Source organism: Nelumbo lutea, chromosome 2 (assembly GCF_056320005.1).
Source record: "Nelumbo lutea isolate HS-2025 chromosome 2, American lotus-T2T, whole genome shotgun sequence".
Lineage (NCBI taxonomy): Eukaryota > Viridiplantae > Streptophyta > Magnoliopsida > Proteales > Nelumbonaceae > Nelumbo > Nelumbo lutea.
The window spans coordinates 63,844,692-63,860,580 of record NC_142685.1 but is presented as its reverse complement, the minus strand read 5'-3'; the positions used below and the strand labels follow the sequence as shown (position 1 = coordinate 63,860,580).

Sequence of the window (15,889 nt, the reverse complement as noted above, 5' to 3'; positions counted from 1 at the left end):
TAATAGAAAAATGTTCGAATTCAAAAATATGGTATTTTAGTTAAGATAAAGTCAAAATCTTGGACCCCATTCATATTTTTAGTAGTAATATAAATGCATCAAACAAGTGATCATGATGATTTAATATCACCATCTCAACTTGGCCAATTTGCTAAGCAAAATAATGATTTATACTAATGTTTGTTTTTTATGCATTATTAAAGTATGAATAGTTTCACATGAGTTCTAGACTTTTTCTTGACTAAAATACCCATCATTTTGAAATTGGCCGCTCTCTATTGAGAGGGTAAATTGTAGTTTGAATGCTACTATTCAATCTATTATATTCCCTCTCATTAAGTCCCATATTTGAGGTATTAACTTGCACTCTCTCTCAGTAAATTCTATATTTAAGATATCTTTGTTTCTTAGCATTACATTCCACTAATTAAATCCATGATGATCAATAATTAAAAATAAAAAATAAAAACACAACATTTTTACAATTGACTTTTAAACAAAATAGTTTTTTTCATATGGTGGGTAAGCAAATCAACTTTTTGGGCCAAATAGATCAACCCATAATGCCATAAATAATAATAAAAATTAACAAAGATAAAAAACAAAAAATAATGAACAATTATAGAAAATTGGGCACATTTCTAATAATATCTGTTTGTTATATTAAACAAAAAATATGCATGACGAATACAAAATATTTTTATTAATGATGGAAGTGGAGCACAATTTAAAATTGACCTATCAATGAAACCATTTTACTAGTTAAGTGGTAGGTCAATAGTTTAACCATTTTGGTCAAATGTGTCCATCCCATGATGTTATAATTAATAATAAAACTTTTAAAATTAGAAAATATATGAAGAATTATTTAAAAATACAAAAAATAGAAAAACTTACACATATCCCAAACATTATATATTAATCACATTAAAAACAATTAGTGTGATAAATAAGAATTATTTTTATTAATGACATAAACTATACAATTCAAAATTGAGCTAAAATGAAATCATTTTTTATCTAGGTGGCATGTCTAGGCCAACGGTCCAACCTTCTAGATTAAATAATCTTATTCATAATGTAATAATTAAATAATAAATATTTAAAAAAGAAAGAAACACAAAAATATGGAAAAAGTACATAAATTTTGTGGAAAGATTTTGGACATATCTTTAATATTATATATTCACCATAATCAAATTAAAATAAATAATTATGAAAAAGTAAGGTATGTTGTACTAATGATGAAAATGGAATACGAAATTTAAAATCTACCTAAGAACCAAGGTTCCAAATATTGACTTGACAAATAGGTCATTAGTTAATACCTTAAATCTACATAAATTTTATTTACTTTTTTTTTCAAAACTGGTTTAGAGGGGTCGGTAAGTCCTGGCTACCCTCTGAACCATGGTCTGACCTAATACAACCCCTATAAGGACGTATTGAGAAGCTCCCGATATGATACATATCAACCGATATAGGCCGATACGTATCGATACTTTGAACCTTGCTAAGAACAAAACAATGTTTTGCATCCATGTGGTGGGCCACAATTCCGTCATCCAGGTCAAATGGGCTACCCAATGATCTCATAATTAAATGGAAAAGTTTTTTAAAATAGACAAAAAACGCAATAAGTTGCAAAAAGAATATAGAAATTTTATAATGGGCACATCTATAATATTCATTGAACTAAAAAAAATAAAAGTGACAAATAAAAGTTATTTTTATTATTGATGGAAATAGAATACAAAAATTAAGAACTCATGACTCTAATACCAGGTCAAGTGGTTAAATTATTCAATTAGCTAAGTCACCATGTTGTTATAACTAAGTCGAGGTCTTTATAGGCAAGAAACTTGGTGATAGGTCATCCAATCCAACCAATTGATTTGATTACAGGATGAAAAAAAAAACATTGATTAAAAAAACACCAATATTCTAAAAATCGACTAGAACCACCTTTCCCTCTTAGTTAGGAAAGTTAACTTGTGATGCCATAAATTAGATAATAAAAATATAATAGTAAATGTTATAAAACTTTGAAAAAACTTGAGCATGACTTTAATATTATATATTCATAATATTAAACAAAAATATATGTAAAAATGAGAGTTATTGTTATTAATGAAGAAATGTATAAAATACTAAAATAAAAAAGGAAAACTAATGTCTTATCCATGATCTATTGACTTGACAAATGGTCATTAGTTCAATCAATAAGGTCATTTGGTTCCAAGTTTTTGTTTTTGCAATAAAGTAATTTTAGTTGAAATATACTTAGAAATTTGTTTGGATGGTTGCTCAATATCAATCTAACTATCCAATTCAACTGAGTTGAAAACATTGTTATAAACTATAAGCCAAAATATTTAAATTAGGTATTTAGGTTGAAAGATAATATATCCACTAATAAACCATGCTTCAATTATCTTCATTTAATGGTTTTTTATAATACATTGAAACTATCGTTATTTGAAATTGCCACTATAATGCACATGCACATTTACTAATACTATAAAAAGTAAAAATAAAGTATTAAATTTTTGGACATGACAAAATATCCATTTTTTTTAATTTCTACATCTCCATTGTGAGGGTAGAAATGTAATTTAATCATTTAAATGCTATTTTTCAATTCCCTCTATATTTTTTCATATCATTAAATTCCATTGATTAAATCAATACATAATAAATTTAATAGTATGAAAACCTATATTTTAAAATCTACCCAAAAATAAAACTATTTTTTACATCTAGGTGTGGGTAAACAATTCAGCCATTCGGGTCAAATGGTTCAACCCATGATGTTATAATTAAATAATAAAAATTAAGAATAGATAAAATATAAAAATTTGGACGCATCTCTAATATTATATATTTAACATATTAAAAAAATTAGTATGATAAATAAGAATTTTTTTTATTAATGATAGAGGTGGAATATAAAGTTTAAAACTGACAAGAAAACAAAACCATTTCCCTATCTAGATGGTGAATCAATGGTTCAATCATTTGGGTCAAATAGGTAAATCCATGATGTACGTGTCATAGTTAAAAATAAGATTTTTAAAAATAAAAAACATAAAAAAATTATAGAACGACTTTGGCCATATCTCTAATATTATATATTACTCATATTAAGCAAACATTAATGTGATAAACAAGAATTACTTTCAATAATAATGAAAGTTGAAATTTAGAATTGATCGAGAAACAAAATCATATTCATGCCAATCCAAACCGAGTTGGTCAGTTCTCAAATTATTTCATTCAGTTTTGGTTCATCTAATATATTTATTTAATAATACCGTTATAGTTTTTTACATTTAAATTTATCTTTTCTAATTTTAAATCTTTTGAACAAACCTACCAAATAGAAAACCAAACCAAACCAATGCAACTCAAGTTTGATAGTTTTCACCAATGGTCTTCAATTGGTTTTAGGTGACCAACAACCCAACCTGACCAAATCAGTTCGATTGACAAAATAGCCTACTGGAGTCAAACCAAACTAACCCATTAACACCCCTAGGTGGTGGGTCGACAATCCAATTTTATGGGTTAGATGGGTCAATTCATGATGTCATAATTAAGTAGTAAATACTTAAAACAATTGAAATAAAAAAAATACATAATTTTTTTAGAAAACTCATTTGAACACATTTCTAATATTACAAACGAATAAAAGTGTAAAAATAAGAATTATTTTTATTAATGATGGAAATAGAATACAAAAATTTAAAACAAGCCCAAAAGTAAAACAGTTTTCTCCACCCTAATGGTGAATTAGTAGTTCAATTGTGTACGTCAAGTGGGCCAAACCATGATTGAGATAATAAATAATAAAAAAACACAATGTTCTATAAACTATAAAAATTTGTAAAAAAAAAATGGCACATATCTAATATTATATATTCATCATATTAAAAAAAAAATAATATGAATTATTTTTATTAATGATGAGAATGAAATACAAAAATTATGGAGAAAGAGAAACTAATGACTAACCCATGGCCTCACCTCACTGACTGAGTCAAATGGCAACTAAGTCACCATGTTGTTACTTGTTAACCAAGTCCATGATTGTTTTGAAAGCAAGCGGTTTGGGGGTAAGTGGACACAAAATCACAATCACGTGATGAATCAACTAGTCTTAACTAGTTAATTTGACCATGGGATATAAAACCAATGTTCTAATAATTATTTGGAATTACATCTCCCTCCCAATCAAACAAGTCAACTTTGTGATGTCATAAATTCAATAATAAAATAAAAAATTAAAACATTTTATAAAATTTATTGATTTTTTTTGAAATTGTAAGGTACGTATTAAAGAGAAAGAGAATAAATACAAGGAAACTCAGCCCAATGCAAGGAGAGCCACTTGACAAAAAATTTAGCATTGTCTTTAATATTACATATTCTTTATATTAGACAAAAATATGTTTGAAAATGAGAATTGTTATTGTTAAGGATTGAAATGGTTAAAAGACAAAGATGATTAATGTCTTGACCATGGCCCATTAACCTAGTCATTTGGTTGATGACCAAATCAATGTTTTTTTTTGTTTTTTTTTATTTTTTTGCAACAGAATGGTTTGAGTTGAAACATACTTAGAAATTTGTTCAATTGACAATTGGATAATCAATCAATACAATTGTTTAGTTCAACCGCAAGTTGAAAACATTGAAATAAACTAGAAGAAGATTTGAAGCTAGGATTTTAGATTGAAAGGCAACAAATCAACCAGTACAGCATACATCAATTACTTGTCTTTGATACATGGATTCTTACTACTACTACTACTACTATAATGGCATAGATAAAAAATACTATTTACAAAACTGATTTATTTACAATAGTAACTGTAAGGACATGGAACTAATGAATATCACACATCACACAAGATGCGGTAAAGTGTAATATGAGTAAGGTGGCATATCTGAAATCTGAAATCTAAAAAGTTAAAAAGATATTAAAAGTTTCTAAAATCTAAAAAGAGGCATAGTTGCTTTTCGATTTTTTAGAGGCTTTGAATAAAGAATGTTGTTTGTGTTGGACCAAACCTTTAGCTTTTGAAATTCATTCATTTTATTATTTTAACCCCTAAATTAGACTATGTGGTAATTTTGAGTTCAATTTGTACTATTTAATAAAAATAATTTATTAAATTCAAAATGATATTGAAAAATATGAATAAATTATAAAAATAAAAAATAAATTATTAAAATAAGAAATTTTGAAAATACATATAAATTTATAAATTAAAAATAAATTATTGAAAGTTAAAATAATAAATAAAAATAGTAATAAAGTCCATGAAGCAATGAAAAAATATTTAATAATTAGAAAATTAATATCTTAAAACTATTAAAATATTTAATAATTAATACAAATAAAATCTGTTGAATGGAGAAGAAAGATGAATACGGTGAACACCGTAATTGCAACAACAATGAAGAGGGATTCTCAGTAGTCGTTAGTACTCCATCAAACTATTGCAATTAGAGTTGAATGCAATGATTCCAGTTTCGCTTGTCCACAATCCCACGTTGTCTTCACTATTGAGAGTTGCAATGGTTGTCGAGAGTTGTAGCGATGAGAGATTGCCGTTGTTGAGAGTTACAATGGCGATCAAAAATGAAAAACAGAGGATGGAAGCTGTGGGACCATAGAGGAAGAAGAAGAAGAAGAAGAAGAAGAAGAAGAGAGAGAGAGAGAAAGAGAAGGCTGGAGGAATCATCCACCACCGCTGGTTCATCGGAGAAATGCAAGCATGTCTTTAATTAAAGGGTATTTTGGACTTTTGGCCTGGTCTGAAATGCATTTGAACTTGTTCAGCGCTTGGCCTAAGTCTTCTTATTTCAGATCTAAAAATATTTTTCAGACCCAAATTCAAATACACTTCCAACTGCTATTTGAAAAGCAACATTTTCTGACTTCATATGAAAAGTGTTATCAAATACCACTTGAGTGATGCCAAATCCCAAGAAAAATCTCAATAGCCATGTCATGGAATATAAGTGTATACGAGCAAAAAATATAAGTATACAAGTGCTGAAGGGTAAAGAAGGGATATTGTAGCTAGTGTGTTCATACGTGTGTGTTGGGAAAAGGTAGTGCCCCAAGCATCGAGGCCCTACAAGAACACATGGTGATTCTCCAACTAACTCAGGTGGCACAGATCAGGTGAATTCTAGTTCTTCCTAAGTAACATTTTAGAAAGAAGGATAAAATGAACTTTCCTCCTTGGGAAAATCTATAAATAGGGAAGTTCCCAAACGCAATGGGGCATTAGTACCATTCTCATGAGACCCTGTGAGTGAAAACTGTTCCTGTTTGAAAAGCCCCCTTCTTCCTGCCTCTTTTCTTAAATCCCCTAGGGGTGTCAATGAATTTGTTTTGCATTGGAATCCGAATTGGATGGACCAATAAGACATATTGAATTGGACCAGTCCAGACTTAATAGTCCAAAGTATTTATTGGATTGGATTGGACTTGGCCCATCCATAATGAATTTATACGGGATTGGGTTAGATTTAGACAATGTCTGATCCATTGATAGAAGATAAGAATTCAGGTGTCAATAGATTAGGTTTGAGTTGGAACCAATCTAAATTAAAACGAATTTGAACAGATTGGACTGTCCAAACAATGAATTGGACTGGTCCAAAAATATTCATTGGACAAGATTGGACCAGGTCCATTTGTCAATTGGACCAGGCCCCGTTCCTCACCTTCCTTGACCACCAATTTGGGGGCCATCTACTGTCCTCCCAGTAGAGATCCTATCAATGACAATCCCCACATGACACCCTTACAAGTTACAATAACTTTTAAGAATTTAAATCCATTGACTTGCTTTTTTGGTAAGTAACAAAATTAAAAGAATGAAATATGTATAGAAAATTTGATTAAGTAATTAAAATATAATAGTTCATTTTTTTTATTGTGTCTTGGACCCTTTGATTATGATCTTGTACATTTTCATGGATCTAAAATATTTTTATATTAACTATATAATACTAATTGATATATCTATTAATAATATTATTGTATGATATTCACATGTCCTATACTCCCATTATTGTAGATTAACTATTAAAGTATGCATTTCTTATGCTTTTATACCTTATTTGTAATTATTCTTTATCTTTTTACTATATCCATGCATATCCAAAGTATATCAAAATATTCATTCATTTTCAAAATTATTGATATGATATGCCATACCAATATTTTGAACCTTGCTGGTATCTTAAACGTTCTATTCAAACATATTGTATGGCTGAACTCAAACACTGGCAAACTTTCTCCCAACGAAAAGACCACATGAAGTAAAGGGGAGGGGGTATGAAATTATCTCCATTCAAGAAACATGGATTCCAATAGCTTGATGATACTTTTTTTTATAATATATATATTTTTTGGTACTTAACACAACACACACTAACTTTTCAATGGAGGTGGTAATAGCGGGATTTAAAACTGCATACTACCCTTCCATTTGTTATAAAAATAATTACTACCCTTCCATTAGTTCACCATCACATTCTGCTTACATGTGACATCACGTGACACATTTAATTTTTTAAAGACCCAGTTTTACCCTCTACATTTACCAATGTCAGTTGCACTCTGACAATAGGAGAGAGTGGAAGACGCCCTCATCTCTAGTGGCTCAGATCTCTGCATGGCACCTCTCTACCGTCTCTTGCATGGATGCCCCTCTTGTCTTCTCTAACATTCCCTTAAACCTCTTATAGCTCTCTCTCTCTCTCTCTCTCTCTCTCTCTCTCTCTCTCATCCTATCCTCCATTTGATTCCTGGCTAATAGTCTCACCTGAGGGAAGTTTAAAATGCTTAAAGGCATTCATGAGTCCTGGAGATGTCCTCAAATCAAACCAACGAAGGGAGGATGAGAATCAAAGGGAGAAAGATGCTACAACTGTTGGAAAATTACATGAAAAACACACCTGCACACATATCTTAAAAAATAGTTTTTTCTATTATTAAAACTAGTTTTCAACTTATCCCACATTGGAAAATTACTAAATTTGTTTTGAGTTTTTAAATAAGAGTTTATTTACACTCCTTAGAAATATAAGAGGAGAGTATGGATGCTTGCTACTATTACGTATGTGCGGTGCAAATGAGTCGCTTTAGAGGCACTATTTGATCGGGTGTGATTGTGAAAAACGACTTTGACTTTTGGTGCGAGGCTGATCATTGATGTTTCAACGGTGATGATTCGATCAAGTGTGATCAAGAGACACTATTCAAACTTAACAATCATTAATGGTTAACTACCTTTTAACAGTCCTTTTCTCCATGACTCAGGAATTATTTAAAGTGTGTGAATCAAGCAATTAAACAAGTTTTTGAAAATCATTGTTGTCCCTCACTTTTTGTGGAGTTTCAGCCTTTCGATTTCCACTAAAAACCATTAGAAAACGAAAGAATGAATCTAAAAAGATACAGGGGGCATAGAGACGGGTGTTGGTTGTGGTGAAACAAGACAAAGAGAACAAGGACTACAGAGAGGGAGGGGGGGGGGGGGGGGGCAATGGGAGTCGGATTTGCAGAAATAGCATGGGCACGATTCATGGTTTCATGGTGAAAGAAGACAACACAGGTAAAATTTCAACTCTCTCCCATTGGTTTCTTCTCAAAAGGAGCTGCCATTAGAGAAGGAATCAGATTTGCAGAAGTTTTTACGTGTGAGATTGTGAGAGAATACCGGGGTACACAGAACCATGGATGCCCTCCAAAAGAGCTCCATGTCATCCATACTGTGCATGAGAGATGGTTTTTCCTCGTTCATTGCAACGTTACTCTCGTTTTTATGCTCTGTTGGTCGGAGGAGGTAAAATTGGCAGCCACGACGAGGAGAGGGTTGCTGGTGGACATTTTGGAGGTGGGAATGATGATTGTGGTGGTGAATACAACCCCACAGCCCATCCCAGCCGTTACTGAGAACATCTTCCCACGACATACAGAAGATGTTTCCAATGCACATTGAGATGTGCATGTAGGGCGTCTGTGGGGTGCCAGCCTGATCTTGACAACAGGATGCCCTGTAAACCGAAATACAAATATTTGATGTACAAGCAGGCTATGGTTCCATCTAAAACATGGTATAGTTGTAAGTGGATATTCAGAAAATTGTATGGATATTTTGGACATTTTAATCCTTTTATTAGAAGATTCTAACAATAAATGTGTTAAAAAGTTCAGGGGAGGTGATTGCATTTACTAAACTTCAAGGGAGGGTGGGTCTAGCAATTGTGAAAGATTGCGAGGCCTTATGATATGGCCAAGGCCAAACAAGGAGAGGGTTCATATGGCCAAGGCCAAACAAGGAGAGGGTGTTGGAACATATTTTGCTGGCAAAATGGCAGGTGATCCGGACTCATTGGACCAGTGTGGTACAGGGGAGCCTGAAGGCATGGGCTTGTCATCAACCCATGCCCAGCACCCGGGGTGATATTCCTCCTCAAATATTATAAATTTATGAAATACTATAGCGCATAGGGGCGAGCATCACAGCAAGCTCGGCTGGCCGGCTGGGCTTTGCCCATCTTTGCTTCAGCAGTTCAGCCTAGATTACCTACCACCTACACTGCAACAATTCCATCTACGGTGCTTGGTTTCATAGAAATTACCGAAGAAACAGAAAGAGGAAAATTTCTTTGCAATTTCACAAAATTTGTTAAGAACTTTCCCACAACATTCTGTTTCCCTTATTTTCTCTCAAACCAAACATAGCTTAAGTGAACCAATTGCTAGACCAGTACAGTACATCACAAAGACGTACCAAGCAAGGAAGGTCAAATGGAAATGGCCATCAATCATGATCAACTGCCGATTTTGTTATATAAGAGTATATGACATGTAAGGGTGTGTTTGTCAACATGTATGGTTTTGTTTCTTAAAACAAACACAGACTGCCTAATCAACAAAATCGCATTGTTTTCTTTTGAAAAAACAAAAGAATTCATATTGACAAACCACCTCCTAAATATTCTAATGCAATATGGAAATAGAATTTTCATCTGAAAATGGATGTAGAAACCATGATGGCTGAAGTAGATAAAAAAAAAGGCTCTCACTCAAAAATTGGGAATAACTAGAAGAAAATTCATCAAGAAACAGAATAGAAGGGGTGAAAGCTTGATACATTCATAGAGGGCAACTAGACTATTTCTCTCCAAGTAGAAGTGTCTTCACAATGGCATCAGGCATGCCATCAATGTAGGGAAACATGTGGCCTGAACCCTTAAGCTCATGGTAGTGAACCCAGGGAAGCTTTCCAGCAATGAAGCGTTGCAGGCTAGTAGGAACAAGCCCATCTTCATCTCCATGCCATAAGTGGACTGAAACTTCATTATTCGGAAAGGGGTTTTCGAGATCCATAGGGTCAAATTCCCAATTACCGAAACCAACACGCATGTCACGATGCAGAGACTCTGATATGCCTTGCTGCCTGATCTGTGCCTGAGGATCCAAAGAGCATTCACAGGATCATTTCATGGGGCACTATAGCTAGAGAAAGAAACCTTGAGCAATAGAGACAGTTCATCATAAAGCTAGGAATGGACCAGAAAAGATACCACATAGGCTTCTCTCACTTCAAACTTGTGGAAGACCTCTTTATCTTGGCTACAAAGAATGTCAGGGTTATGGTCTATAACATTGGAAATAGGAATCCATTTCTGGTTATTCCACCAGTAGGCGAGCCATGGTGCATAATGAGAGATTCCCACAGCCCACTGGTCTCCTGGAAGTTGCTGCTTGAAAGCTTCCTTTGACAAGTTGGTTGGAAAGCCAGGCCACCAGTAGTTGACAACAGGAGCTAGAAGTGTTGCTCCAGCCAGCCTGCAAGTATATAAACTCCCCATTTAAGATCTGAACTACAGAGTGAACACACTACAAGGAGAAATGCAGAAATAGATGATGAATATAGTTCTTAAAAGGCAAACAAGAAAAATCAATATAATGAATCAACTTTTAGGATCCAGGCTTGGGGGTGCTTCACTACTATCTTATCACCTTTGATATGGTGTTTGTCCTTGTGTTTTTTGCAAGTTAGCCAGGCTTGAAGCCCTATGCTACCTTTACATCTAGCCTGCGTTTTCTAGCTAAAATGGGTTGAAATATGAGAAACTCTAGAGCAACTGAGTTTATGCAACTCTTGGAAACTTTGACCAGACATAGAAGAACCCATAAAAAGAAATACTACAACAGAAAAGTTGGATGTCTTTTCATGGGTTCCACCTTTGTTTATAAGGTAAAGAGGTCCAAGAGTTGAATGTGCAACTTGTTGTTTATCGCATTCCTCCAGAAATTTATAACTGGAAAGTGGCTTCAGAACAAAGAAATTTCTTTATGAAATTGTAGAACAGTACTGTCCAAGTCCTAACAGCTTACCGGTGAGGAATATACTTGAGGCAGCTCCAAATCACTTGTCCACCCATGGAAAACCCAATCACATAGAATTTAGATCCCAATCCCAACTGGTCAGCCAGCTCTTCAATATCCAGAGCTGTACTCTTCTCTGTTCTCTTGGGATTAGGATCACTCTCTCCATACCCAGCTCTATCAAAAGACACCAAGTAGACGCCAAGTTCTTCAGCAGTTTCCTGGAAATAACGCCATTAGCATAAAAAAATTCTATACTCGGATATGGAATTCAATGACTCAGACTACCAAAACAGTTAAAGCAAAATTAGGCAATGGATACCTGTGACAGTTGGATCACATCATATCTGCAAGAATCAAAACCATGAACAAAGATGATCTTGTATTTGGCCTTGTCTTTTGGGACACCGTTCTCTTTGTAGGCCAAATGCCTACCATCTCTGAGTTTTATTCTAGGCCCTGTTACAGGTGGGCCATTTGGAGAACCACAGATCTTGGGTGGTGGAGGTTGGATGGCCTGATAAGCCCACGCAAGAAACCCCAAAAGCAGGACTACTGATATCTTCTTCAACATATCTGTAACAGTGAACATCCACAGACATTAAGGACACCCATTTAAACCAAACCTTGACTTTCAGATAAAAAACCATTTCTTTTCATATATTCAGCTCTAGAAATGATAAGAATCCAGGTCTTGATGGAATGAAATTTTGTATCAAATTGGTTTTACTGTTCTTTCACAAACTTCAAATCGAAGTTAATATTTGAAAAACGATTTAGGGAATGTAATCTAAAACAACGATATTGTAAAAAGATTAATCATCAAAGAACCAAATGAATCAGAAAGAAGAAATGAAACCCACCTGGAGGAAGTTGAAATGAACTGTTCTCAATTGCTTTTGGGGTGTGACTTGTGAGCCCTTGCTGATGCAGCTGATATCTTTTTGTTTGCTCCCACCATTTCTACAACTGCTTTGCCCTGGACCTTTATAGTGAAAAATAGAAGAAAAGTCTCCACAAGAGATTGTTGTGAAGACATATAAAAAGAAAAATTTGAAGTTCGATTCTATATGAGGTTTCTGAAAATCTCTAGCTAGTAGCTACGCCTAACTTTTTTGACTTTGGACTGGAACGGCTACGAGGAATTGCAATCGGAACGTACCCTGTGAAGAATCGTGCAATCGGAACGGCTATGAGCATGCGTCGGTTCAGTTGCATGGCAGAACCTGGAATCTACTCTAGCTCTTGAGGTTGGTTCCAAGCTTTTGGAATTGGAAGTTTGGAAGGTTACGGGGTTGGTTCCAGGGTTTACCTTTGGAACATGTTCTTTTTTTTACTATCCCTGAGGAGTGCAAATGGATCGGAGCATGATCCGATCCAATTTGTTCAAATTCGAATCACCCCCTGTTCGGATCTTCGTATCAGATTGGATTCGGATCACCCCTATCTGATATATATGACAAAAGTAATTGAAAAAAAACACTTGTATTTTATGTTTTTTTTTATTTAAATTGATATATTTTATTTTTTATTAATAATTTATTAATTTTTAAAAAAAACAAGTCAGATCAAATCAGATCCAAAGATCCGACCTATCAATAGGATTCGAATTCAAAGCAAGGCCTATCAGATCCGATCAGATCTTCGGATCGGATCGAAATCGACATGAACAATGTCAGGTCGGATTCATATATGCCCTTATCCGAATCCGATCCAATCCGTATGCATCCCTACTCTCCCTCTTAAAAAAATGAAACATGTCCTTTAACAAATTGATTTTCAATGATAATATATAATTTAAAACTTATATTATGTTTATTGATTAAATTGATAATTTAATATGTAGATTATTATACTATATTAACATAATTTAAAATTTTAATTTTATAAATATTATCTTTTACATTATTTATTATAGACATACAAGTATAGCAAATGATCAAGTTACTTAAGTAACTCAATGGTCAAGTGAGATCATGGCTTTTGTAACAATGAGTGCCTGTGTTCAAATCTTCACATTCTTAAAAATATTTTGGAATTTATTTCAAGACAAATTTGATTCCAAGGTTGATTCCACTATGGCCAACTAAGGCTGGTTTCAAGGCCAACCAAGGCCGCTTCATCGGATTGATTTAGGTAGGATAAGCCCCTAAACCCTGGAAGGGTAGGGGTCAGTTTCAAGAATTTAGAACCAGACCCTACATGTTAGAGATTAGATAAGATTTGGCTTCCATATGGATGGGCCTGATGGGTCTCCTACTAACAGTGCAATACATCGTCAGCAGTTATTATTATAGACTTACTAGTTACTAACGAAATTGGGAGGTATGCTAATTTAGTAAGACTAATTGATGGTTGGAAGTTGGAATTTGGAAATGTTTTCCTTTTTTATTTTTTTTAATGTACAAAACAGCATATTTATTAACTATAAGAATTCAGTGCATCAGGATTCAAAGTTTCCAGAAACCATTCAGGAGGAGAACCAGTCCTAAGTCTACCAAAAAAATTCCTAGCATGCAGAACTACTATTCTATGAATACACAAGACACAGATGAGAAGTATTTATGACAGTTTGATTAAGTCTATTAGAGGAAAACAATGAGAGAAATTTCGCTCTTGGAATGGTCAACCCAATTAGTAGGGGACTATTGTGTGGAATTTTTGGAACGTATGGCTGGTCCCTTTCGATTGTAATGACAACTAATGGAGGAAGAAACATCAGTTGATGTAAAAGTCATATTTGCAGGTAGGGGTGTGAATGGATTAATTTTGGGTTGGATTAGTTCAGATTTAATGGTCTAAAATATTTGTTGGGCTGGATTGGATATAATCCATCTGAATTTATATTAGATCGGATTGGATTGAGCCAATATCTAATTCATTGATAGAAGATAAGAATTAAGTGTCAATGGATCAAGTTTGGATTGGAATCGATCTAAATAACAAATTTGAATAGATTGAACGGTTCAAACATTGAATTAGACCAATTCAAAATAGTCCCAAATATTCATTGAATTGGATTGGACCTGGTCCAATATAGTGGAAATGTAGCTATTTGTCAGTAGGTAGACTGTAATGAACCAAGTTTTTGTTTGGGTGCAGTAAGTAAACTAGAAAAGTTTATTCTTTAAAATCTGCTAAGTTTCTGGGCTTTTTTCATTTGGGGGGATTCCCTCTTGTGACATGTGATGGAGATATTTGTCTGATGGTCAGAGAATTTCACTGTTGCAGACTACCTAATTTAGTGGGCGTTTGGTAAGTTGGAACATCTTGTTTTTCTTGTTTTTGTCCATCTCACTCATACGTCATCAAAGCCTCAAAGGTGGGAAAACTTGCTCATTGACTATTGTTTTGTTTTTCCTGTTGAGTGAATGAGAATGACTCTGTTTTGAAAAAACAAACGGTTTACAAGTTTCTATAAAGCGGATATTTCTTAAGATGATACTTTTTGTTTATTTATTTATTTAGTAATAATTGAAAGAGATGTGTGACCCGTTTTTTAGGAAAAACGTGGCAGTTGACACTACAAACCCATCAACCTTTCCTCTGGAGTATTCAAATTGTGTTGGTTGAAAAATTGAAAAATTTATTTAGATTAGACTTCTAAACATCCAAGTTCCAACTTTCAACTACCTTTATTTTTGGTAGTTGAAGTACTGATGATCGCCAGCCCTTTGGGGGAATTCAGTAGTGAATATGAACACCTTTATTCAGTATTAAAGGTTATGAGAAAAATGAAAAAAAAAAAAAAAGCTTGAGAGATATTTCAAAGATTACATCCGTTGAATTCTATATATACTAAGTAAGACTGTACCTAAGTTGCAACTGGGTGGTTGACATGATAATAATTAAAGTATAAAAAATAAAGAAATTAAAGAAAAAAATTTAAATACATATATAATATTATATATTCATCATATTAAATCAAAAGAAAAATTTGAGATGATCAGTTGACGGTGGAAAGAAGACAACAAAGATGGAATGAAGAAAGTTTCAATAGTGAGGGCAAAGGATGAACAAATTTGTTTGAATAGATTTATCAATGAATTCCTCATTTTTTTCAAAAATGCATTCTGGTGAGTAGATGAGATAGGCCCAATTCAACTTATAATCAAGTGTTTCTCAGAGTTTCTAGATAATGAACATAAACACTGGATGCATGCTTAAGTCTGATAAAACCAAAGGTGAGCATCATTCAAAAAATAAAAAAGCAAGGAGAATCTCAATAATTTAGCAATAGTTAGTAACAAGATAAAGAGAAAACTAATATTTTAAGTCAAGAAGTAGCCACGTGTATAAGCTCAATTAGCTTGGCCTGTTTGTGAGAACAGCTTGCCTGAACTTGGCTTGTGCCTCATGGCCTCTATGGCACATTTAGATCCACATGAGTTTGAAACAAGCTTGAATTGTATAAAGATATGGTGCATATACTCATGTAAATATATCCAGAATTCCAATATT

At 33.3% G+C, this 15,889-nt stretch overlaps 1 protein-coding gene across 1 annotated transcript; it reads right to left on the bottom strand.

Moving 5' to 3' along the window:
- Positions 1 to 10,055: 10,055 nt before the first annotated feature.
- Positions 10,056 to 12,733, bottom strand: LOC148871181 (uncharacterized). The gene is made up of 5 exons (XM_088968081.1): positions 12,292 to 12,733; positions 11,751 to 12,004; positions 11,438 to 11,649; positions 10,621 to 10,885; positions 10,056 to 10,504 (listed from the first exon to the last, which is right to left on the bottom strand). Exons 2-5 carry the CDS (start codon positions 12,000 to 12,002, stop codon positions 10,208 to 10,210), a joined length of 1,026 nt encoding a protein of 341 aa, XP_088824207.1. The 5' UTR covers positions 12,003 to 12,004; positions 12,292 to 12,733; the 3' UTR covers positions 10,056 to 10,207.
- Between the last annotated feature and the right edge of the window lie 3,156 nt (positions 12,734 to 15,889).

Coding starts and splice junctions, on each gene's coding strand:
- LOC148871181 (XM_088968081.1), bottom strand. CDS start 12,002: ATGTTGAAGAAGATATCAGTAGTCCTGCTTTTGGGGTTTCTTGCGTGG. Junction 11,650..11,750: donor ATGTGATCCAACTGTCACAG/GTATCCATTGCC, acceptor CGTTATTTCCAG/GAAACTGCTGAAGAACTTGG. Junction 10,886..11,437: donor CTCAAGTATATTCCTCACCG/GTAAGCTGTTAG, acceptor ATATACTTGCAG/GCTGGCTGGAGCAACACTTC.